Raw genomic sequence first — 24,988 nt, 5'->3', positions numbered from 1 at the left:
TGTGGGATTATTATGATAACCTCCATGTAAGTGAATGCAGTCAAAAAAAAATTACTCCATAATTTTGGTTCAACTTGTATGTTGGTATATAGATGTGTTAGTACTCATTTTTTATTCGCACAGTGCATGGAAAATGCCTTTGAGACATTCGATACAGATTAAAAATCTTAAGAAGCCCATTTTGCACTGTGTATTGAGAATACTGCGTCCCGTGTCACCTTGTTTTAAACTTAATATGTAATACCGACATGCATCAAGTTTCGTGATTAATTCTGCTATATTCTCGGGATGGATTGGCTTTTTGAAGCCTGCCTTCGTCAAATTTTTCGAATTGAATATATCAAAGAGTTTGTTGAATAATTCAAGAAATTCTTCGGTGGGTGCAGAGGTTTTAAAATAACCGAGCTGCAAATTTGTTCTACACAATTTAAAACTATTTGCAAGAGATGTGCCAAGTACCTGTGTGGCAAATTTCACTTTCATTTTTTGTGTGTGATAGGCTATGTGGCCTGAACGTAACTTGTTGCTTAAATGAAGTGCTTCTCCTTGTATTTTATGGATCTTTGTGATGTAATTCCATGAAATCAAGTTTCCATTTCCATTCATGATTGTACATTTCGAATCCTCCAGTATGTTACGTACCAGTTTAATCATGTAACAACGATCTGGAACAATGTACACTTTTCCCAATGTCACCGGATGCAAAAACATTGGTTGCAGAGTAGTAAGGTCGTCCAACTGAGACTGAGTTGTCTTACCATAGAAATGTTAGGGATATCACTTTTACACCAGATTCTTGTAGCATGGTTAAACACTGTTGGACGAGAGTGGCTTTGATGCGCATTTCTGCCACCGGTTAAGAAATAGTCGACTGGGATTTTCCATGAATTGTTTATACATACAAACAAAAACGCTAGAGCATCTTTGGCAATGGTTTGTGTATCGCTAGCTATATTAGTACCCATATCCTCATAGCCGCTAGACTACTGTCCATCGTACTCGTGCTGGCATATAAGACATCTCTTCAAAACCCAGACAACCAATCAACAAATGATCTACCATGTTGGCACGTTCTTTGATGGGATTGAACGATTCAGTGTTAAAGTCAGATTCCCAACTCACTGATCTATACCACTTGAAATATGCCTTAGGGTGCGGCAAGCACGAGTCAAATTTTTCACGTAGATAATTGTGAGCATTTAGTGAGTAATAATGCAAGGTTAAAGCAAAAGAGCGTAGCTCAGGTGCAAACTTCTTTGGTAGTATGCCAAGCTTATTTTTTGTTACTACACGTTTCAGTACATTTTTGGTTGACATACTTGTTAAAACATCCAGATCTTCATACGTGACTTTGTTACGTTGTTTCAACTTAGACAACACGTTCTTCGACGATTCAATTTGTTTTCTTTTAGACAATTCCCTCGTTTTAAATTTCTTACTTGTTGCTGATGTGAGACTTTTTGCTGTTTTATTATTCTAGGTAAGCGTAACTTTGTTGTAGAATTAAGAACAAGGTACTTCGAAATCGTCGTAGCTTTATCAGTTGATTTTGGTGGTAGTAGTGTTTGAGAAGACAAATCTTTCATAGTACGATAGTCCTTACCAGATGGAAATATAAATATTGAATGATAATTACATATTGCATCAACATTTCTATACATGTGAACAATTACGTGCATGTGAATGACATTGGTGATTTACAAATAATAATTTCCTGTTTTTCTATTCCCCTACAGTCCCGGACACCGCGACATAAGCAGGGAGCATTGTACTTGCATTGTAGCTAATTAATTCCTTTGTGAAAGGAGTGCATGTAAGATAGAGTGGGTGATGTTTTGGTATATGAACGAAGAACTAAAACACATTTAATTGAAATGACAACTGGAAGGGTGTAATTCTTTAAAAGTTGAAAAATTTTCGTGATACTCGCATGCATACGATTTTGACATTTTCTTCTGTTTCAAAGTTTGCTGCAACTTTACATCAATGGGCCCTATGAAAATAGATGTATATCGGTAGGGTATCTAGAACGACCGTATTTCGCCGAGAAATTTAGAATGGATGTACCTCAGTTGACTCTATAAGATGTGTATAGAGCTTTGTTTACACTTACTGTAGCGTCTTTCCAAATACGTCTGTTCTAAACTTCTCGGCGCAATACGACTGTTCTAAATGGCCCGCCAAAATACATCTGTTCCTATAGGATTCGTCGATATACAGGATAAGGTAAAAGTATGGAAGCACCTAAATAATGCGACGGCGATGGCCAAAAAACCACCTAGGTCAAGCTTTACGTAATTTTCAATAAGGAATTCGATTGTTACCTTGGATTTGACCTTGAGCCAAAATTCTAACGTCGACTTTTTTTTAATGGTAACCCCTATTTTTGCGTCCAGAATCAGAAGAGCCGAAATTTTTACGTACTGATATGTTTCACTGTTATTGGACAAAGTGACTCCTAGGGGTACAATTAGAAGTCAAAATAGGACTAATAAATAAGGTTAATTTTAAGAATATACATTTTCGTGAAAGATATTTCAAACAAAAGTTCTCAAGTTTGGTCAGGCGGATCTGATCATGTCCTAAAACTTCACTTCCAGGTCAAAGTGCGAGGTCATTCGAAAGTTAACTTAAGGGGGTTCCTAACCCAAGAGCATTGCATAACATTAATGATTTTCAAAATTGTACGGGTTCGGGAGTAGAGGAAGTAAAAAATTAGGCAAATTGGTTTTAAAAGTACGCAATTTCAGCTTTAATTGAAAAAAAAAAAATAAGTTCGTAACGTGAAAATTGTGGCTGCTATCGCCACTAAAGTCATGGTGTGCAAAAAGCAGCGTTGTAAACAGTAACCATGTTTTCAGCCAAATGGTGGATCTGAAAAACAAAAACAAAAAATCAGTTTGAAGGCTAAGGTACCTTCTATCCTCCTATGGAACGGATTTTGAATCCGTCTGTCCGTTCAAAATATACAGCTGAAAACACAGCTTAAAATCCAGAAAATGTGACTTACCGATAAAAAAAATTCATAACTTATAAATAAATTTCACATTATTGAAAATCGGTTCCATAGGAGGATAGAGGGTACCTTAGCCTTCAAAGTGATCTTTGGTTTTTGTTTTTCAGACCCACCGTTTGGCTGAAAACATGGTTGCCGTTTACAACGCTGCTTATTGCACATGATGACTTCAGTGGCAATAGCAGCCACAATTTTCACGTTATGAACTGATTTTTTTTTTCAATTAAAGCTGAAATTGCGTACCTTTAAAACCAATTTACCCAATTTTGTACTTCCTCTACTCCCGAACCCATACAATTTTGAAAATCATTAATGTTATACAACGCTCTTGGGTTAGGAACCCCGTTAAAAACTTACAACGGAAACACCTATTTTTCACTATGAATTTGAAAAAAGTGCAAAATCTTACATTCAGATGTAGATTGAAATCGGCGGTTAAAATAATTATGTTCCCTTTGGGGTGGTTTTTTCACATTTATTTTTACTCCCAATTGACCGTTGGCCGTAACTTTGATCAAAAGCAGAGATACATTTACGTGCGAACTTTACGTAAAATTTTCCGATTTTGTTGATTCTGGATTCAAAAATAGGAGTTTCCTTTTAAAAGAAAACAGTTGACCTGTTCAAATGCAAGGTCACAAATGAAGTCCTTGTTGAAAATTAAGTTAGGCTTGACTTTGGTTATCTTTTTTTTTTTTTACTACCCCGATTGAATTATCCAGGTGTTTCCATACTTTTTTCTCACCCTTTATTGTAGTATTTCATATTTATTATAGTAGATTCAATTATGCAAATATGTTTCTAATACTATGTAGAACTAGCACCAAAATCGATTTTGTCGATTTGCCCTAATGGGTAGTCAGTCTATAAATTCTATATTATAGCTCTTTGTTTTGAACATTCAGCATTTTAACTTTTCTATGTTTCGACTTTCCATATTTGAAGAACTCTATAAAATATATTTTCGAAATTCACTATTGAGAAACATCTATTTTTTAATTTTCTTATATTTTTAACCTCATCTGTTTTACTTACAACTTTATTGAGTGCTTATTGTGTTTTACAACAATTTCAAATTAAGAAACCACGATAACACGGAAAAAAAAACAACATTAAAAAAAGTGTTTTCTCCGGCGGACTAGACCAACTGTATGTTTTGTGGACATGCTGATTCCGAATCCAATCTCGAAATTGCTCCTTCACGCCCAGATTTTAAATGATGTATGAGGCGTTCTACTCTAACTTGTGCATCGAAAAATCTTGCAATGTTAGTGGTCACAAATGGATGTTTTAGGCTGGAGTACTCAAAATCCTGGGATAATGGAGCAAAATCAACATCGGATTTGGATTCAGCATGTCCAAAAATATATAGATATGGTGATCCGGTCTGCTGGTCAACACACTTTTTTTTCTGTGCCTGTGCAATTAACGATGTTGAAGTTGATAAAAACGAAAACTTTGGCAAACATGCACTACATGACAAGTTTTGAATGATATTGAGTTTGTAAAATATGAACTAGTAAGTTTGACTTTATCACTGTACACTGCATTTTAGTTAAATTAAAATTGCTAAGTATCGATTTTCCATATAAATGGATCATTGCACTACTGTCAGCAACTTCAACCTCACGATAACAATTGAAAATACTAAGCTAATGCTGCAAATGTTGAATAAGCATCAGCTTTCATTATCTAAGAACTTCAAAAACAATTTCATCTACATGATTTTCCAATCTTGATCTTTGGTAAATATGAAAACAACTGTTTAGCGCATTGCAAGATTACGTACAAGAATTATAACTGTAAATTAATAGTTAGCGTATTTTAAATATGCATTGGAACGTTGGGTGAGCAAATTAACATCCACTTAACATAGCCATGATTACGAGCTATAGATTGACTTTCAAATGTTTCAGGGTTGTATCTGCGATAGGCTGGTTGGCCAGTCTCCTGGTGGACCACTAATCAGCAGCGGCAACTGGAAATTGGCATTGAACGCAGAGCCCCCGTGGCTTTGCTAGCACCTCCTCGCTGATTACAATCTTATTTTAACCTGCTTCCTGACGAAACGTCCGTCTCTCATTGACAGCTGCCTCGTATGTCTTTTTACTCACAAAAAAAAATCAGTGAACTTAAATCTGATGGGGCGAATATGTGGTGATTGAGTATCATTTACTCTGAATTACAGATTGCTGCCTAGCACCTACAGAGCTACGTATTATTCAGCAACCTTTCCTCTTTATCAATAAATTCAGAATCATGAAGGTCACCAATTGTGACGAACGCATTCACGTTCTGGACAGTTCTGCTGATGTTATGACTGTTATCAGAGACATCAGCAATAGTGGTGTGCAAGAAGAAGCCTTTTATGTTCTCGACATCGGAGACATCGTTCGCAAGCATCAAATTTGGAAAGAAAAGTTGCCTCGAGTTGAGCCATACTATGGTACACACTTTTACTAACATTCGAGATAGAATTTGTTTATATCTTGTCATTTCTTTCTTGGCTTCTGTCATTTCAAATTGTTCCCATCTACAGCAGATCAACATCGCTAATATCTTGCAAGGTTCAAGTTCGTTACATTGTTGAGATCAAATATTCAACAGCAGTTTTCGAATTACAGTTCCAACATGTGCATGCTTTGCTATGAAACCTCATTTATACGATGCTCAGTTGTACATCAAATTTTTTCGAACTGGCAATTTCAGCTTATAGACCATATAAAAAGTTCAATTTTCACATCAATAGTTTATGATTTTCCCACTTGTACAACACTTATTCCAGTCCCTCGTGCTTTTTTCTCTTCACCTGAACATTAATCGCAGCTGATGTGTCAATCAGGATTTGCATTTTGATATCTATCGTACATATTATTAGATTTTGCAATCAATAAGAATACATGAGCTAAAATGTATTTTAAAGGCAAGAGTCAAAATCTGATAGTTTGACAGTAACTTTTTATTTATGCATTTTTATAAATGTGAAAACTCACTGCGTTATGTATTTATGCTACGAGCAACGAATAAAGATGTCATAGAGTTGATCAAGTTACATCCGACATATATTTATTCGATAGTACTAGTCAATTATGCTACGAGTGTGTACAAAATGACAATCATGATGCTATTTGAAATCATAAATTGAAAACAAATCCATTTCAACGTTATTCTCAGTTTCATGTCATAATTGACTTATGCCTTGAAAAATGTATATCTGATATTTCACTATACTTTATTTCTAAACTCGCTGTTTATTAACCTGTATTGACACCAGTTCAATACTGAATCTAAAAAAAACTATCAAAACAGAATTTTCGGATCCCTGCTACTCTTGTCTCGTTTATGGGAAAACCTGAAAAATATTTTTTGCATTACCTCCTCGACAAGTTGCTATGAATAAAAATGAAGTTTACGAAAGTACAGTTGAAACTTTCGAATCTGAATTTTTTCTTGATTTAAATGGAGTCATCCTGATGTTTTATAACTTCCTGAATTTATCGAAATGCTCTATCTCGATGGCATTAGGCAGTAACTCTAAATTTTGTATGGGATATAAATAATATTGAGATCTATCGACCCGATCTTGGTGGAAGTCGAAAAGAATGCTGGACATGGTAAAAATTTGGGTCCATACCGAAAAATCGAAAAACACTTATTTCTTACGTTTGGCTATTTTCGAGCTTGTTAGAATTTCACAATCTTGAGTATGATTTCGTTATTGGTGCATCTGGAGACGTTAACGTAAACCGTTAAAGTGATGTATTTTGAATTCCATATATTTATGGTACTGGCTTATTCTACCATTTGTTTAATTTCTTTCTCCTTCAAACAAGCTAAAAACACTGTCAAATAACAAGATTTTATTTTTCACAATTTTTTTAACAGTCGCAAACGTCCTATTCCATACACTTATATACATAATATACATTTAAAAAAGTAAAAAATTTGGTTTTGACAATTTTTTCAGATCTAGTACTGAAATTCCATCGATACACATTGATAAAGAGTTGGTGCAAATTTACCTATCTCAACCTGCATGAACCTTTCTGAAAGTATCTAAAAAAAAATTTCGCTTGGGCATTGTCTAAATTTGCATTACATTTATAATGCGACTTTCAAATATGCTAGTATTAATCGTGTTATCCAATATTCAATTGATATTTCAAAATTCTTTTGATTTCAGCTGTAAAATGCAACGATAACCTCACAGTTCTTGAAGTACTCGCCGCCCTTGGTGCTGGATTTGATTGTGCATCAAAGGTAAGATTGGTTTCTGGTTTATTTGATTACTATTGTATTCAATGTAATATGCTTTACAGTAAAGGTAATTTTGAATTCTTGCAATTCTTGCTTTTTGTATCCTTCCACAGTCTGAGATCAACAAGGTTTTGGGTATTGGCGTTGACTCCTCTCGAATCATTTTTGCCAATCCGACCAAACCTGCCTCTCATATTCGTCATGCTTCAGCAATGGGTGTTGATACCATGACTGCTGATAACGAGAGTGAACTTCATAAGATTAAAAAGCTGCATCCAGTTGCTAAGGTCAGTAATACTTTTTTGGAAACATTCAATTTTAGATGTGATGCAAAACTTTGACCACCTCACATTTTCTACTCAATTATCTGTTTCACTACTCATTGGGAGTATTAATGAAGATGATAAACCTAGTTATTGTATCTTGAGGAGGTTGGTAAGTTACAAATTAGTACTTTTTCGTTCATTTTATTACGATATACTCGCCTTGAGTAATTATCTAATTATCACATTCGCAAGCTACAATGATATTTCAAAATTATAATATTAATGAATCCTATCAAATCACTTAGAAATAGAAGAAAATGAATAGATTCAGTCAATTTCATTATCCAATGATTCATTTTGTTCAAAAAACAAGCATTTACAATCTCAGATGCTTTGCTTCATCTCGTTAATATTGTTGATTATTCAATATTTAACTTTCTACTCCTTTTTTACTTCAGAGAAAAAAAGAGAAAGTGTGTACGATCAGTTTTTGTTCAATGATATCTCGAGAGCAACTGAACGGATTTGGATGATTTTGATCTCGATTGTCTTTATTAAATTAGAACCGATTAGGTATTAGATATCATCAGTCCAGTAGTTTTTAATTTATGTAAATAATCTAATAAAATAAAATGAAAAATGTTTCATTTGTTGATGCATTATAGGCTTAAAATGCATCTAAGCGGGAAGTTTTTAAGCTATTCTGTGAAGGTCAGTCAAATTGACTATTTGTTTAAAATTGCGCTGACATTTATTTTCACGAACAGATAGTAGTATTGAATTTACTATTGAAAAAATCTGTCTCAGTGAATTTGCAAAAAAAAACTTTACTATACAAAATGAGTCGTACTAAAGTGAAATTTTACAAATCAGCTACCTGATTATAAGCTAATGTTCATCATTTTAGGTTGTCTCATCGTTTTTCTATAAAAATGATCGTAACTTACTGATATATTCATTCGATAACTACTCAGTGTTTTACTATCTCTCAATCAAGTTGACGAAAAGTATTGATATTCATTTCATCAAGCTCCTTAAGCGGCTTAATTTTCAGAGATTGCCGGAAATGTTTTTCGCTATTACTCGTCTCAAAATTAGGTAAAAATACATTTTTGTAATTGTGGTACAATAGATGGTTGTCAAATATTACATTCGTGTGCTGTAGCTATGCTATCATATAGATTTCTAGAATATTTTTCACACAAATTATGGAATCCAATCATTTTTAACTTTCTAATTAGCAAATAGTTTCTCAAGTTTTCAATATCTTGTGTCATTCGAATTTACTTAGATTTAATTACAAGGGGATGATACACCGGTGATATTTTTTTAATTTTTCATACTTGTAGTACTGAAGCATCAAGACTCAAATAATAATGCCCCCACAGTCATTGGGCCAAATGACCAGAAGTTTTCGAGAAAATCTTTGAAAAAAGAATTTTGGGAAATTGATGTGTCCTTTATTTCCGTGACAATTTACAAACATTAAACGCAAGAACTTTAATTATACAATGTATCGCAATTTATATTTTCACTCTGTAGTCGGGGTTTCGCAGGCTCCTGGGTGATATTCATCGTTGAAGCTAGGAAAACAAAATCTACGGCACCTTGCACACTGCACAAAGCACGCATTTTTACAGGGGCAATATTTAATTTTTTTTGAATGTCTATCGAAAAACACACTGTGTTGAAATTAAGAAAAATGTCCCTGTTATCGCACAGTTTGGATACAAACCATGCGTACCGCATCATATTATCAAAGATTGAGAAGGACAGCTGGTTATGTACGATGCATTGAATCTTTAGGGAATCCTCTCTGAAATTTATTTCCCAATCTTACTCCATTAGGTACGCGCAGTTCTGCAGTCACTTTATAAATTCTTTTACTTGCCTATAAAAATAAACGTCGCACTGTTGAACCGGAGAGGAAGATTTCGGAGGGATGATCTTTACAATACACGTTGGTAGATGCCTTTCGTTGTTAAAAATTTCGTTGCACAATAGAGGGTCTGTTTGTCCTTCCTAAGAATCGACGTGTAATAGAAATTTTTATTCTCTGACGTACGGCTTCATTACGTTGACGAGAAAAACGTGGCTAGATGTTACGAGGGCAATTTATCCAATAAACAAAAACCCAACAACCAAGTCCAAGGGTACCAGATAGGAAAGATCAGTAGAAGAATTGCATGAGAAAACGTAGCAAAGTAGTACTTAGTAGCCACCTAATGGTGTATATGGTTTATCAGAAATATTGTTAGTCAAGAATTATTATCTTCAATAATAAACCCGACTTCTCAAGCGAGAGGTAAGCAAAAGCAAAAAAATTAATAAAAAAAGGAAATTTGAAAAACCAAAAATAGTGGGCTACTCGATGAACCATAGGCCACGTTGCATGCTTACTATTTAGTGTTCATACCACCCTCGTAATACTTCAAAATGGATTTTCTCAATAACTTCTGGCCATCTGGCCGATTGGCTGTGGGGAATTATTTTCCGAATCCTGACGCTTCAATAAATATAAGTATGAAAAATTACAAAAATTTCACTGGTGTATCATCACCTTTTTAGATTACATATAGCAGAACTCCTATATGAGGGATTCTCCGTCAACTCGGCCACTTTTTTTCCGACCATCTCAGATCTGCTCCATAATTGGTTATATCAAAGTACTACTAAAAGGTACTCTATGTGAATTTTGTCAGATTTTTTAATTCATTATTTGAGAAATTAGCGTTTTCTTTTCAAATGAATACATCTCGGAAACTTGAAGTAACTGAAAAAAATGACTACATAAAAAAAATTAATTTGTGTGGCTTCATTTTTTTTACCCTAAAACCTCGATCTGTGCCACTCTGGCGATTTTTTGGCGATATTGTCACACATATTGGAAAACTCTGTAATTTTTCCAGTAAAAAGAAAGGGTCCTTTTTGAATAAAAAAAATAATTTCTTCCTTTTTTGGTAAAAAATCCGCGTTACCGGAACGTTAAAAATTTTTTCAAAAATTCCTCTCGAAAGCTAACAAAAAACTACAACTTTTATGTAGAGTCATTTTTTTTCAGTTACTTCAAGTTTCCGAGATATATTCATTTGAAAAAAAAACGGCAATTTCTCAAATAATGAATTAAAAAAGCTGAAAAAATTCGCATAGAGTACCTTTTAGTAGTACTTTGATATAACCAATTATGGGGCAGATCTGAGATGGTCGAAAAAAAAGTGGCTGAGTTGACGGAGAATCCCTCATATGTATATTCGAACGATTTAAATTCGACTTGCCCTACTTTGAATGGGAAGTTGCTTCACCTACTCTTTTCAATGCCCTTACTTTACTGCGCAATACGTAGAGTGAATATATTGGAGTTCTACTGTAGTAAGAATTGCAGCTAATCAATTTATAGTGATTAAAATAACTCACAGTTATAAAGAAATAAAATTAAATTTTACTAACACAACTTTCTCAAAAACGATATTACAAACAACTGAAAAATGATAGCCTTAACATAAAACAATTCCTTCTAAGCCACTCATTTATCTACAGAATCACTTCGTTTCATCAGTAAGGATGTTAATCCATTCATTTTCACCATCACTGGCACGGTTAATATTACTGGAGATTTTTTAACCGTTTTCCTCCTTTTCTAAGTTTTGATTCAATTCTGTTGATCCTTAAGTTAACGTACTGCCAGTGATCATCAAAATTAAATACAAGCTAATTTTTGTCCTTAATGTGAATAGGTGGTGATTCGTATCCGCTGCGATGCTGAAGTTGCACAATGCCTGTTAGGTATGAAATTTGGCTGCGATCCAACTCACGAAGCTCCAAAGCTTCTTCATATCGCCCGCATGCTGGGACTGAATGTGGTGGGAATCAGCTTTCATGTGGGATCCGGTTGTCAAGATCCTCCTGTTTTCCAGAGAGCCATACGTCACGCCAGGGTTCTCTTCAATTTGGCTTTGGATCTTGGCTTCAAGCCGTATTTACTTGATCTTGGAGGTGGTTATCCAGGAGTCACAGGAACTTCCATCGACAAAATTGCTGAAGTCATAAATGAGGCATTAGTGGAATGCTTCCCAAGTAAGAAATCTTTGCTATCGATGGTTTACTATTTTTGAAGATGCTAAAAAAATCCTCCATGCTATCGGTGTAGGAACTAAGTATCTGATATATGATTAGTCTAATTATTCAAAATATTGTCGTCAGATAAGTGGATTAAACGTTGAACTCTGTTTAATCTCTTTAAGGATGTATGCGACGTACAGTCAACAAAAACGTGAACGAGTCGAGCTTTGAAAAGTATCACTATAGTTAATCCAGTTAAATCTGACTAAACAAACTACCATAAGTATGGGGAAAAATTTTCAAACACTTAATTTTAAGGTTAAATACCTCATTACTTTAACAACGTCAGAGAAGTTGCATTATCCTACCATTTTTCATTTCATTGGAAAATCCGTATTGTTTGGCCAATTCTGATGAAGAATAACTTGTATTATTTGTAAATAATTTCGCTGCAGATTATCTGACAATGAGCTTTATTTTGAATGAAAATAGCTAATGTCTTTCTGCTGAATCATAGGTTCATCATATGTAAATCATAAATATTGTATATTCTGGATTCTTATTGCGAACGAACTCCAAAAAAATCGGTCTCAAAAAATTTCTTATTACAGTGACATCCCGTTCATACGTTTCTCACTTGTAGTTTTTTTCGTTTTGTTCGTTGAATTCACGTGGACCTGGTAGTTTATGCCTATAGACCAGGCAAAAAATATTTATTTGTACGTTACTTGTCGGTAGCTCCTTTTTCTATTTACTCAAATGTTATAAACACAGTTGATGTTTTAATCAAGATTAATGTGTCATGTGCCTGCTATTACATTTTATAATCAACAAAAATACGCGAGCTAAAATGCATCGTAAACGCAAGAGTCGAAATCTCATAGTTTGCGGATAGAGTGGACTAATAGCGAGACGTGTCATATTTATATTATTGAATCCAATGAATGGCCATAGCTGGGTAAACATACCAAAAGTGCCCCTGCTCGGAATGGATTCTGCAAGTGCCCTTCAACTACCATGTCAGTAACGTCAATTTTGAGATAAAATTTTCTTTCTACATTATTAATCTTTATACCGCGAAACTGATTAAATATATTCTCTACGTGTGATTAGAACTTTGTATAGATGATATATCAGATATAGGCACAACATTTTAGGACTTTTTGAGGAGATTAAAGCTCATCAAATCACGGTGGTCTAAAAGTAAAAAATGTGGAAGAAATGTGGAACATGGTAATAACTAATGAATACAGATTTTATACAGTCGATAATTCAAGTTACAGCTCATATCCTTCTATTTATATATTATTCGGTATCCTTATATATTATTCGATATTAGTCAATTTCGCTACAAATGCAATAACGAAATGATATTATGAAGCTTTTTTGAATCATAAATTGAGAATTAATATCAAATTGGGAATAAATTGACTCTAATGATGTCAGTTATATGTCATAATTGCCATACCTTTTGAAAAATGTATAAACGAAATTCCAGTGTAATTCATTTACAAATGATATCAAATGCGAATAGTAATGGCTCATGGCCATTTAAGCATGATTTACTCATATTATTTTCTTTAAAAAATTGTGAATTGTGAAATATCTTACACATTTCCATGTCCTTAATATTGATAGTTACAAGGTGTTTACAGTTGAATTTTAGTATTTCAATATTGTTTTTCTGGATTACAGAATTTTTTTTAATCAGATTTAACTTGATTCGCTTCACTTTCACCCTTGCAGTTTTCTTTTATCATGTTTCACCTTACACTTCATAAATCCTTATCTCTATCATCAATCTAAGCAGATGATTTATTAAATTCATAATTCAATTTCGACTAATTTATCATTGCAGCTGAAGATGTCCACGTCATCGCTGAACCTGGTCGTTTCTACGTGGCTTCTGCTTTTACTCTGGCAACAAGTATCCATAGCAAGCGATATGTGCGCCAAGATCCAACATCACCAAATACCGTCACACATGTAATGTATTACATCAATGATGGGGTTTACGGTTCTTTCAACTGCCTTCTGTACGATCATCGACGTGTCACTCCTCTTCCACTCAAGGTTGTTACTGTTAAATTATTTAAATAATTCTTTGTTTTATTTCGACACTCAAAATACCCACATTAATTTTGAAGACAATTGAGATAAAATACAGTAAGCTCGAAATGTAAATGATTGCAAGAAAAAGATGATGGATGGTAAAAAAACTTGAAAGTATTATAAATGCATAACTATTCTGCAATCTAAGAATGAAAAGTGATATTTTCGATGTATTTGCAAAAAGTAACAGAATTGTCCAAAAGCTTTTAAATTCTCAGTAAATTTTGATGTCACACTTCGTTGGGCAAAATTTATAGTGCACCATTTCTATATAACGAACCGAAATAACATTATGCGATTTGATGATTGTCCGCGAAATATAGTGTAATTACTGAGTATTTGTAGACATATTTGTCGAAAAAAATTCTCGTTATTGTCGGAACTTGATGAAACTGCTCTTACTTTGATAATGAGATTACATTTCCAAAAAAGTTCACTATGGTAATACAAGTTCTTTACCTTTTCTCTATTTTCTGATATCCGCATTTAAGGTATGTAAGACTACTGTGAATTTTTAAGGAAGCCAACTTGTGGCTCTCACAATAACTGCCAACCTAGCTGAATTGGCAAAAAGCATCTAGTCATTTTTAGCAACATGTCAAAGTCTGTTTTATCAAATACTCACAGTACATCGTCAGTATTTACGATAAAGAATAAATGGGGAAAAGTGTCTAAACAAATTTTATTTTATAACAGAAAGCCTGCGGAAAGATGATTCAGTCAAGTATTTGGGGACCAACATGTGATGGCCTTGACCAAGTTGTTGAAAATGTTTTACTGCAAGATATGGATCTGGGAGAATGGATCATTTTCGAAAATATGGGTGCATATACTTTGCCTGTCGCATCTCAGTTTAATGGATTTCCTGTGCCTAAGGTCCATGTTGTTGCAGATGAAAGCGTTTGGTAAGTTTTTTACTTCAAGCAGCAGATTATTAAATGGAGTACTTCACAGTGTTGGTCAACTTGTTTAGAATATTTTTAACGTTTCGGTGGAACCCAATAATCTCAAGTAACCTACACTTGAGGTCAAATGTTATACCAACAAACATCAGCTTAATACTTAATACATGACTGGAGGGTTAACCTATAAATCATCCCATATTGGGAATAAAATCAAGTTCATTGATTATTACGAATAGTGTGATAGCTGTTAGATACACAATTAATGTTTGGATCAATAACTTTAGATTTATATTATATGCGGATAAACAAAAAAAATGATCCCATCAAACTGCTAACTTCATTATTGTGTAGTACACTGAAGATGGTCGACTGGGTCTGGGTAATACATCAAAAATAAAACTCGTTTATTGGAGTTGACCATTACCGACGAAGTACTTTATTCAATTCTACCTGATCATGAACTTAAAATCGTCAAGAGAATATTTCTAAACTAATTTACAGCTACACTGTGCTCGTTGTTGACAAAACTGTGCAGTTTGCTCATAAGGGATACGTTAACTTTAATTCCGTATAGAATTGGGCGTAAACAATGAAAACTGAGAAATCAAAAAATATCAAATAGCATTAGAAGAAGAAGTATACAGCAAGATAATGTTTCTATAATAGATTAAATGTCCTGTCAAACGGCATTGAAGATCTCACATTTTGCAATTTGGTAGCTAAAGCATCTATGGAGTTGCATCATTTATGAATGAAGTCGTTAGTAGATTTGAAAAGTCACATATTCATCTCATACTCAATTTCTTGTCCCAGTTTGATCTGAATCAGCAAAGTTATTTTGATATGGAAAATTTCCAAGTTTTCCAAGTATCCAAGTTTTGGCCATGCAAAATTTCATACACTATTCAGACATCATAGGAATGTATAACATGTAACGGCCATACTCACCATATGGGAAACTAGAGGGAATATGAGCGCTAGCAAACGCCTGCAATGTGCAACACAATAAACTCTCAAGGAAATAACTGAAAGTGTATGAAGTTAAGCAAACGTATAACCTATTTAAGAAAGGATAAAATAGGAAGTAGGAATGTTGTTGGGTGCCGTAATGGCCAAGAGACAATGTTCAAGAATGAAGACAATTTCAATCACAAACGAAAAGAAGATGATCAGCTGCTCTCGGCAGTTAACCTTGATCTTGCAGGATGCTCAGCAGGATGGGGGTGATGAATGAAATAAAATACGTAGATAAAGTAGGGAATTTTTGGAAGGTAGGTAAGACAGGTCTCGAATATGGTATCTTTTTGTATACAACTTCTATCAGCCGATAATATAAAACACAATTGAGTCCCCTTGGCGCGTCGTGGAAGGTGACAGGAAGAGTGGGGAGAAGGAAAAGTATATTGTTATAATCAAACGAAAATACATCAAATTTACCTTGTATATCTCAAACAAGAGAATGAGAATAATTTACGTCTATAATAAAATAATAATTTCCGTTACGAATCTTTGAAAGAGACGTGTTATGGGTGACTATAAATGACAAACGAGCAACTACAACACGAAATGAAAGCTCCGTATTAAATAATTATTCGGAAACAATTTACTATTACTACTATTAAATCGAATATTTACTTAAAATACAGACTAGACAATAATCGAGACGTTAAACAGGGAAAAGAGGGAATAATATCAAATATAAATAGCTGACAGGGAACGCTGCGCAAAAATTAAAGTGATGATCACCTGTGAGCAACACGGATTCACGTATCAACAATTTATCTGCGAAGGCATTAAACTAACATTTCTCAATGACGGTTCACAAATATATGGTATGAATGCTAGATGTGGGCGAAATAATAAAAAGACGCTACTCATACTACAAATACATGCATTGTAACACACGTACAGAGGGCAGGGATGATACAGACGATAATATAATAACAATCAAAATACAAGACATTATTTTATACCCGAAAGAAGAAGAGATGAAACTCTTAACATAAGCTAATGAACACACGAAAACTGAGAGAAAAACAACCGGTCGAGAGCCCGACAATGGTGGCTTCGACTGGTGGCATCTTATTCTAACAGGACAATTTCACTTAGCTAATCTCAAAGATAATAACTCGGCGAGTCAGCGATAACGAAAGCCTACTTACAAATGAATGGTGTTAATAATCCGTACGGCAAAATAAACACAAATACAGGGATTAAAATAACGTAAAGAGACAATTAAGATAAAGAGAAGATGCACGTCAGGTCGTACTGTTAGCAGGACGAGCAGTGACGCTATTATGGCGTTCTTTTCATTTTTTCGAAAGCGTCGTCAAAACATGGAATAGGCGACAGTCTGAAGGATGGTGTGAGGAGTAAGTTGCGCTTGATAGAGGACCAATTTTCATAGCAGGTCGCGCATTCCACCAGTTGACGTCACAGCAAGTCATAGTAAGCCTACAGCGCATGCGTACGTACAAATTACAACATAACCCAACTATTACTTCGATAAACGTATAAACATACATGGTGAGTCACGCATCGCCTTGACGCGCATTGTTTCACGAATTCAATCAAATGTTAAACTGTTCGGTTAAGGGCTGTAAGAATCGTGGTAGGACCTGCAGAGGTAAAAGTATTCACATTTCCGCCATGCGTGAATGGAAGAATTCAGTCAATGTTTCATGTGTAACATTTTAATCTACCTTGAATCTTTCAATAGTTTTAAATTGACCGCCTGTTGTGACGTCAACTGGTGGAATGTTTCTATTGGTTCATCTGAAAAGCTGCGCTGTAGCACACCTTACTCCTTACACCATGGTCTGAAGATGCCCTTGTTGAGAGGACTCAAGGAGATGCTCACCGATAGGTGTCCCGGCAGCGCTCGCGATGCTCAGCTGTTTCTCTGGGTCTCTATCATGATTTGAGAGGCAATGAACCGTCAGCTTGAGCAGGGTCAAGCAAGAGTACTTCCAGGCAATGTCGATAGTTGGGGCAGTTATTAGCCCACCAAAGAAGAGTTTGCGCCCGCTCTCGGTAGATGGGACTGCAATGCGGACCTACGGGACTCCGCAGTTTGATACTTCGATGGTAGATTTTGCCAAGAGTAGCAGAATCGGTTTGAATGTGACCCGATGTCAAGGCGGCTTCACCCAGTTTGGTTCGTCCCATCAGCTGGTTGACATAGTCTTGGTGATTGACAGTATTGACAATGGTTCTGAAGATATTCCGGAACTGATGTAACAGAGACCCAGATACTCCGGCTGAGGCATTGAAGCATCTGCCAAGGGTGATAACGGGAAGTTATAGCGTGCTCGTGTTCAGAGATGATTACGGCCAGTTAGGTATTGGCAGCATCCTTCTGGCAGTATGGCCTTGGTCTGGTGACTGTCTCGGTTGTCGGTAAGGGCATTGCCTCAGGCCGCTCGCTCGTGGGTAGGGATCACAAGTCCGGGACATGGGGACAGATATTTACAAACAAAAGGGATATGAAAATATTTTAGGTAATTTTATTTTAGACCATATCGTCTGCCGGGACTGCTCATCGCTACCATTTATTACGACAAATAAGTTGGATGTGGCGGTCCATAACATGCGTTATAAACGCAATGTTATACGCAATAACGATAAAGTGTACAGCAAAGGCCATACGACGATAAGCACAGTGAATCGGCTCAAGAAGGATCATTATTTGAGGGTATATCGGTACTAATAAGATACGTCGATTCTGAAAGCTTCAGATCTTTATCTACTTTGGTTTTGAATAAATCGAAGAAAACAGAAAATCAAAAAAAAAAAATTTCTCAGAAACGGCTTGACCGATTTAAATGAAATTTGGTCACATCATATAGCTATATAAAGGCTATGATCAGGAAAAATAAGAACTCATAATCTTCATAATAACCATTTGAAATAGGCGATTTTTCTCGAAATTATTTTTTTTTTCTCTATGAGGACGTTTTCGTACAATTTTGAAACTTATTTTTTTTTTATACCTTTTTTGTTGTAGAATAACCTCTCAAATCCACAAATCTATCGAAAAGGTACGCCATATTGAGAATAATAAAAAATCGATTTTTTAAATGCAAATACCGATTTATTTCAATGTTTTTACCCTTGAAACAACAGAAACGAAGCTTATTCGATCACTTTATAAGTGCAGATAGCATAAAATATTCAAAACAATAATATGGAAACAATTTTTTTTTTTTTATCAAAATACTTTAATATTCAAAAATCAATTATATACTATGCTTTTGCATACTTATAATGAAACTACACCTTAGAGGATATAAGCGTTCCCTCTCAATTATCAGTTCGTTCGGCAACCATAAGATGGTGCTCTTATTTAATGTTGGAAACACCACTATTTTATCACCGACGAAAAACCATCAGACCTGTGGCTTCAAATTGTTGACTAGTTGATAGCATGCAGTTAGATAGCTAACGTAATAAATATTAATTGTCTAAATTAAAAATGAATTTTGTTCGTACTTTTGTCTTGATTTAATAATTAATATAATTCCATGATTTTTTCTGTGAATGAAAGTATGTCTGCGTCTAAAAGTAATAATTCGAAGTATTGCATTTGTTCAGAATTCATCAAAAAAATATCGGGCACTTTGGAGTCACAAGTGCACGGTCAAAGATAGTCAAAAACGTTTTTGTATCTTCATAGGATTGTATGTTTTGGAGTGCGCGATATTTTTTTTAATGAATTTTGAACAAATATAACACTTCGAATTATTACTTTTAGACGCAGAGATACTTTCAGTCACATGAAAAAATCGTTGAATAATATTAATTATTATATATTAGAATATAAAATGTATACATGTCATCTACACACTAATATTCTATAATGGTGCTCTGAAGAGACGAAATTCTTAACACATGAAAATACAGGCACACGAAAACAAATTCGAACTTACAGGTGATGAGAGAAATTAAAGACAACAGAGTCAGGGTGGCTAGGTGGTCTAGTGGAGTAAGCCTCCGACAAGCATCTCTAGACGCTAGGTTCGACTCCTGGCTCCGTCGTTAATTTTTCGAAATCGTTCGTTTTTATATTAAAAAAATGGATTTTTTATTATTCTCAATATGGTGTACCTTTTCAATCGATTTGTGGATTTGACAAGGGGAATGCCAAGGTTGGGAAATGAAGTTTGAGGCAGGGCGGTGCGTGGATGCAGTACTACCCCATACTGTTACAATGCCCAAGCCATAGGGCTAGATGGCCAGTCATTTCCGAGAAAAACGCTCCAAAAGTTTCGTTCCTACCGTATGTACCCGAAAGTATTCGCTGGTAACCAAGCGGCCCGGTGGCCAAGGTGGTAATTGGCAAGCGTAGCACGCCGAAGGTTCCGTGTTCGAACCCTCTGTTCCTGATTCATTTTTGTTCTTTTTTATACTTTCTTTCTTCAAATTATTGTTTATTTGACTTATCAATAAGTCAATTTATTAAAATCATAATTATATAATAAATATTAAAAAAAAAACAAGTTTTCAATTTGAACTTCATTGTATAGTTATTTTTCAATAAAGAAAAGCAAATGGATACGTTGAAAGCACGAAGCAAGAATTTTTTTAAAAATATTTATTATATAATTATGATGATAATAAATTAACTTATTGATAAGTCAAATAAACAATAATTTGAAGAAAGAAAGTAGAAAAAAAGGAAAAAAAAAATCAGGAACGCAGGGTTCGAACACGGAACCTTGGGCGTGCTATGCTTGCCAGCTACCACCTCGGCCACCGGGCCGCTTGGTTAACAGCGAATACTTTCGGGTACATACGGTACGAATGATACTTTTGGAGCGTTTTTCTCGTAAATGGCTGGCCATCTAGCCCTATGGCTTGGGCATTGTAACACTATGGGGCAGTACTGCAACCACGCACCACCCCACCCCAAACTTCATTTCTCAACCTTGGCGTCCCCCTTGTGAGAGGTTATTCTACAACAAAAAAGGTATAAAAAAAAAATTATTTTCAAAATTGTACGAAAACGTTATCATAGAGAAAAAAAATAATTTCGAGAAAAATCACCTGTTTCAAATAGTTATTATGAAGATTATGAGTTGTTATTTTTCCCGATTTATAGCCTTTATATAGCTCTATGATGTGACCAAATTGCATTTAACTCGGTCAAGCCGTTTTTGAGAAAAAAATTTCTTTCTGATTTTGTTTTTTTCGATTTATTCGAAAACCAAAGTAGATAAAGATCTGAAGCTTGCAGAATCAACGTATCTTATTAGTACCAACATACCCTCAAATGATGATCCAGATATCCTTCTTGTGCCGATTCACTATGCTTATCGTCCTATAGCCTTTAGACGAAAATTTCATGAAAATTAAGAGTAAATCGTACACTGATTAAAAATTGTTCATCCAAATTTCAATCATTTTCCTTTTGTAATTGAAGATGACACTAAAATTGAGAAAGTCTCACAGCACATTGTTAGTAGATTTGTAAGTTTTCAAACAGAATTTATCCAAGTCACCCAAATCATTCGTTTGGAATTCAATAGCTTGGAGTGAATGATTTTCTGAACTGAATCCATTTAGTAGTTTCGTAAAAATTTTCTCTATTTACTTCTTATCCTTCTAATAATAGTGGAGTATGAGGTGCGAAACAAATATAAAGTGCCCTAAAGATACTCTGAAATTATCAAAAAGATTTTCAAATTGCCGCACCGAGACCTGAATACTTCAGGCCAGGTAATTTCTCTTTTATTGACACTGTGAGTTTTCAATTTACGGAAATATTAAGGAGGTATCCACTCCTGAAGTCAAATGTACACTGTAAAATAAAACTTGCTGTCAAGTCATTTAAGTTAATTAAAGTTGCTCGAACTCTTGTGAAGTCAGTTGCAGTTATAAAGCCATTTTAGGTCTTGAAGTTCTGAAGTCAGGTGTGAACTATATCCATGTTTTAGAATAGTCACCCCCCAGGAAATGCTGATCTTTACAGCATCGATTCCGATCACTTACAGAGCTTACACGCGATATTGCACGCTATCACTTGTTTAACGGTTTCTTAATTGACAATATTGTCTTCTTTTGTTTAGGCTCCTGCTTAAGGATGCGTTTCCTCTCACCGAAGATCATTTTGTTATTGGCAACACACCGGCTACTTTGCGACTTGGTCTTGATATTGGTGGCACAAATATGGATACCTGGAACAATTCCGGGATCGACTTGGCTCCACCAGAAATGTTGGCTGCATCCCCTGTTGCTACAGCTTCCTTCTTATACGATTACGTCGACGTCGATAGAATTGATTAAAAAAAAATCAGAAAAGTAATTCCAACCTAAAGACTCGTTAAATACTGCTCGATGCTTTATACAAAACAATGGCGTGTTCAACTGGTTATCGAGTGTCTATTGCATCGCCATATACACGAAGCCAATGCAATGGTTTTCGTGGTCTCATGTATTTACTTGTAAACACAACTTATTCCATAACTAAAAACTTTCACAATCAATTTTGTACCAATTATAGAAAAAGTGATTGACAAATTGACGTGAACCATATTTATTTATTTATTTTTTTATTCAAGTAAAGTTGATACAGCTAATTTAATTGAGCATCAGCAGCGTGGATCAATTACAAGCTAAATTACTTGGGTCTCTTTGCTATTTTGAAATTCCTTAATTTAGTGCTTTCAAACGAGTCTTTAAATAATGATTCCAGGTAGAGTGTTTGGTCTTTCAAGTGCAATAGGCAGGCAAGTCTGATCAGCAAAAACATTACTAACGTATTGACAATATAATTTTATGAGAACTTATCACGGATCAAAATGACAATTCCTAATGCTGAATGTCCTAATATTCAAGTGTGTCCGTAAGTCATTTTTAAAATTCCTTGGGTATTTGGCTGTTTTAAAAATTGAAATTAATTACTTATATGAAAATTTCGTAGATATTTCGGATATTCTGGTTCCACTTGAAATAAGCAGATAAAAAGTCTACCTTCTAGCTTATGATTAAATAGTAATGTACAATTATTAGCAAGCATTTAATTAGAATCTCTGATAGATTTTAGTTTTGAATGTGAACCGGAAAGCACTCGCATTGAGACCATATATTATGTATTGCCCGATGATCTAATTTCAATTGTGCTACTCCCTCATTTGTTTCTAAATTAAAAAAAACGAAAATTTTGATTCCAATATGAAAGTAAAATAATAACACTAGAAGATAAAAATCACGTGTATTTTAAATGGAAAACTTTGCGTCGTTACAGTGGATGGTAAAAATCAAGTTAGAACATTTACGTTCGGCTGAAAATTATTGTTTTTTCATTTAGAAAGAGGTGAGGGAGCGACAGAATTTAAATTCCAACATCGGGTAAATAAGAACAACCCTAAAATATACAACGGTAAATTTGCCTGCTCCGGCTTTATATCAGAATTATGTCCAGTGTCAAAATCTCTCATTCTTGAAAATACATCTCTTACATTTCTTAAAGATGACACAAGAATTCAAAAATGATTTATGATTAATATTATAGCGTATTAATATGATTATATTCATTTATTATCACCTTGAGCCGGCCGGTTGAGGCTTGAATACATTTAAAAAAGCTCATTAGCTAATGAAAATACTGAGAGTAGCAACTGGAGAAAAAAATCTTTCATAAAGTTCACAATTTACGTTGGAACAGGACAAACAGATATTTCGCAATAAATTGAAATCTCATCATTTCGGACAACCTTTCATACAACAGTGATATTTTCATTTCAGCCAAGAAATCTTACCAGTCTGACAAAGCAGCATTATGGTTACTTCTGTGATCTGAAATATGAAATCGATGTTCTCAATGTGAAAGTAATCAATTACATTTATATGTATTAAATGATGTTCATTCTTTGTTGCACTTATAATTTTTAACATTGCTTGGGAATCTGCTTTAATTTTTTTTTTTTCAATACTTTTCATGTTTGTTCTATATTTGATGTGTACTCTTAGTGTAATTGTATCGTGTAACAATACTGTGGCTCAATGTAAAGCCGCCAAGGTATAATATATGACGCATAGTCACTTTTGCACATATATATGTAGCTATCAACAATTTTTTTACGATTTTTTTATCGTTATTTTTTTTGTAATTGGGCTTTGCGTAGTTCTATGACCAAATTTATTATTATGCACAGAAGGAGCGAAATGTTAAAACACATACTGAAGATATTGGATAACAAAATTGATGTCATTCAGAATACAATTGCTGCTTATACAGTAGCTTACGTAAGAAAAGATAATCTGTAGGAAAGCTAGTTATCTGAGGCATTGAGGCAGCTGTCACAGAAAGCAAAAAGATAATGAAGTTTTAATTAATTACTATTCTAATTGTATTATATTTAGTACATGATCAATGTCGTTATTATTATGATTATTATTATTATTATTATTGTTATTTAGTAACATGCAACCAGAGTTTAAATGAATAAAACAACTTTGAATGAACCGAGGGATTACCTAACAGTTAATTATTTCACGATTTCTCAGCTATAAAAATGGTACAAAAAAAATTCATTTAATCATAATATTTTAATATCCATGACATGTCTCAATCATCTACGGAGTATTGTATGTTTAAAATATTTTAAAAACAGGATATTACAACTAATCAAAATATGTCACACCAATTTTTTTGTGAATGAAAATTTACTTACTCGTACATTGTATTTATACAGTGATCGGAAAAGGAAAACGAAGTCTGGCTGGATAAAACTAAAATAAAAGTAAGTTACCGTTACACTAACTTCATATGTTATGTTGGATATTCGTTGACCTTCGCAAGTCTCGTGTCGTGACGTTTTGGGCTACTGTAATCACGTCTAGAATATTCGAATTTCATTCGGTACAAGTGTATAGTGTTACAATGGGGAAAGCAAGGAGGATGGGATATAGAATCAGCCACCATAAGGCGCCAATGTTAAGCTTCGTACAGTTTTGCAGCGCCTCTGTTGAGTCAGGGCGGAACTAAGGACTCCCACCACTGCGATACGCGCGGATTTTGAATCTCATGATAATGAAAGCAAACATGATCACTTTAAATTCATCATATTATGCGGACATACCTTAACGTTGACAAATTGTTAAAAGTCGTATATTACTATCACACTAATTACTGGTTACACTAATATACGACTTTTAACAATTCTCCAACGGTAAGGTATGTCGGCATTATATGATGAGTTTCAAATTAAGCAGTCATGCTTTGAGGTTAAGAAAAGTTAGAAGCTGCAATAAAGGTATTATTTATTGTAGTAGGGTGATGTTCATTGGCATGAAATAAAAAGATAAAACTTTCTGCATGTGACAAAAGTATTCATACATTTATTTGTTTTTTTCCTTTTTTGTAGCGCAAA

General features: G+C 34.4%; 1 protein-coding gene across 2 annotated transcripts in view; it reads left to right on the top strand.

Annotated features, from left to right (window-relative positions):
- LOC124298028 (ornithine decarboxylase-like) overlaps positions 1-23,238 on the top strand; it is a 32,009-nt gene extending 8,771 nt beyond the window's left edge. The window contains exons 2-9 of one of the 2 annotated variants that reach the window (XM_046749582.1): positions 4,933-5,112; positions 5,205-5,462; positions 7,200-7,276; positions 7,387-7,560; positions 11,274-11,613; positions 13,457-13,671; positions 14,407-14,615; positions 21,683-23,238. In XM_046749582.1, coding sequence (XP_046605538.1) covers positions 5,276-5,462; positions 7,200-7,276; positions 7,387-7,560; positions 11,274-11,613; positions 13,457-13,671; positions 14,407-14,615; positions 21,683-21,899 — 1,419 coding nt within the window. In that variant the 5' untranslated portion in view covers positions 4,933-5,112; positions 5,205-5,275 and the 3' untranslated portion in view covers positions 21,900-23,238. Of the gene's footprint in view, positions 1-4,932; positions 5,113-5,204; positions 5,463-7,199; positions 7,277-7,386; positions 7,561-11,273; positions 11,614-13,456; positions 13,672-14,406; positions 14,616-18,621; positions 18,640-21,682 lie in introns of those variants that run through there. The other variant, XM_046749583.1, reaches the window with a different exon arrangement.
- Positions 23,239-24,988: the final 1,750 nt, after the last annotated feature.

This window comes from Neodiprion virginianus, chromosome 2, assembly GCF_021901495.1.
Source record: "Neodiprion virginianus isolate iyNeoVirg1 chromosome 2, iyNeoVirg1.1, whole genome shotgun sequence".
NCBI lineage: Eukaryota > Metazoa > Arthropoda > Insecta > Hymenoptera > Diprionidae > Neodiprion > Neodiprion virginianus.
The sequence above is the reverse complement of the archived record's forward strand: the minus strand, read 5'-3'. Positions and strand labels throughout refer to the sequence as shown.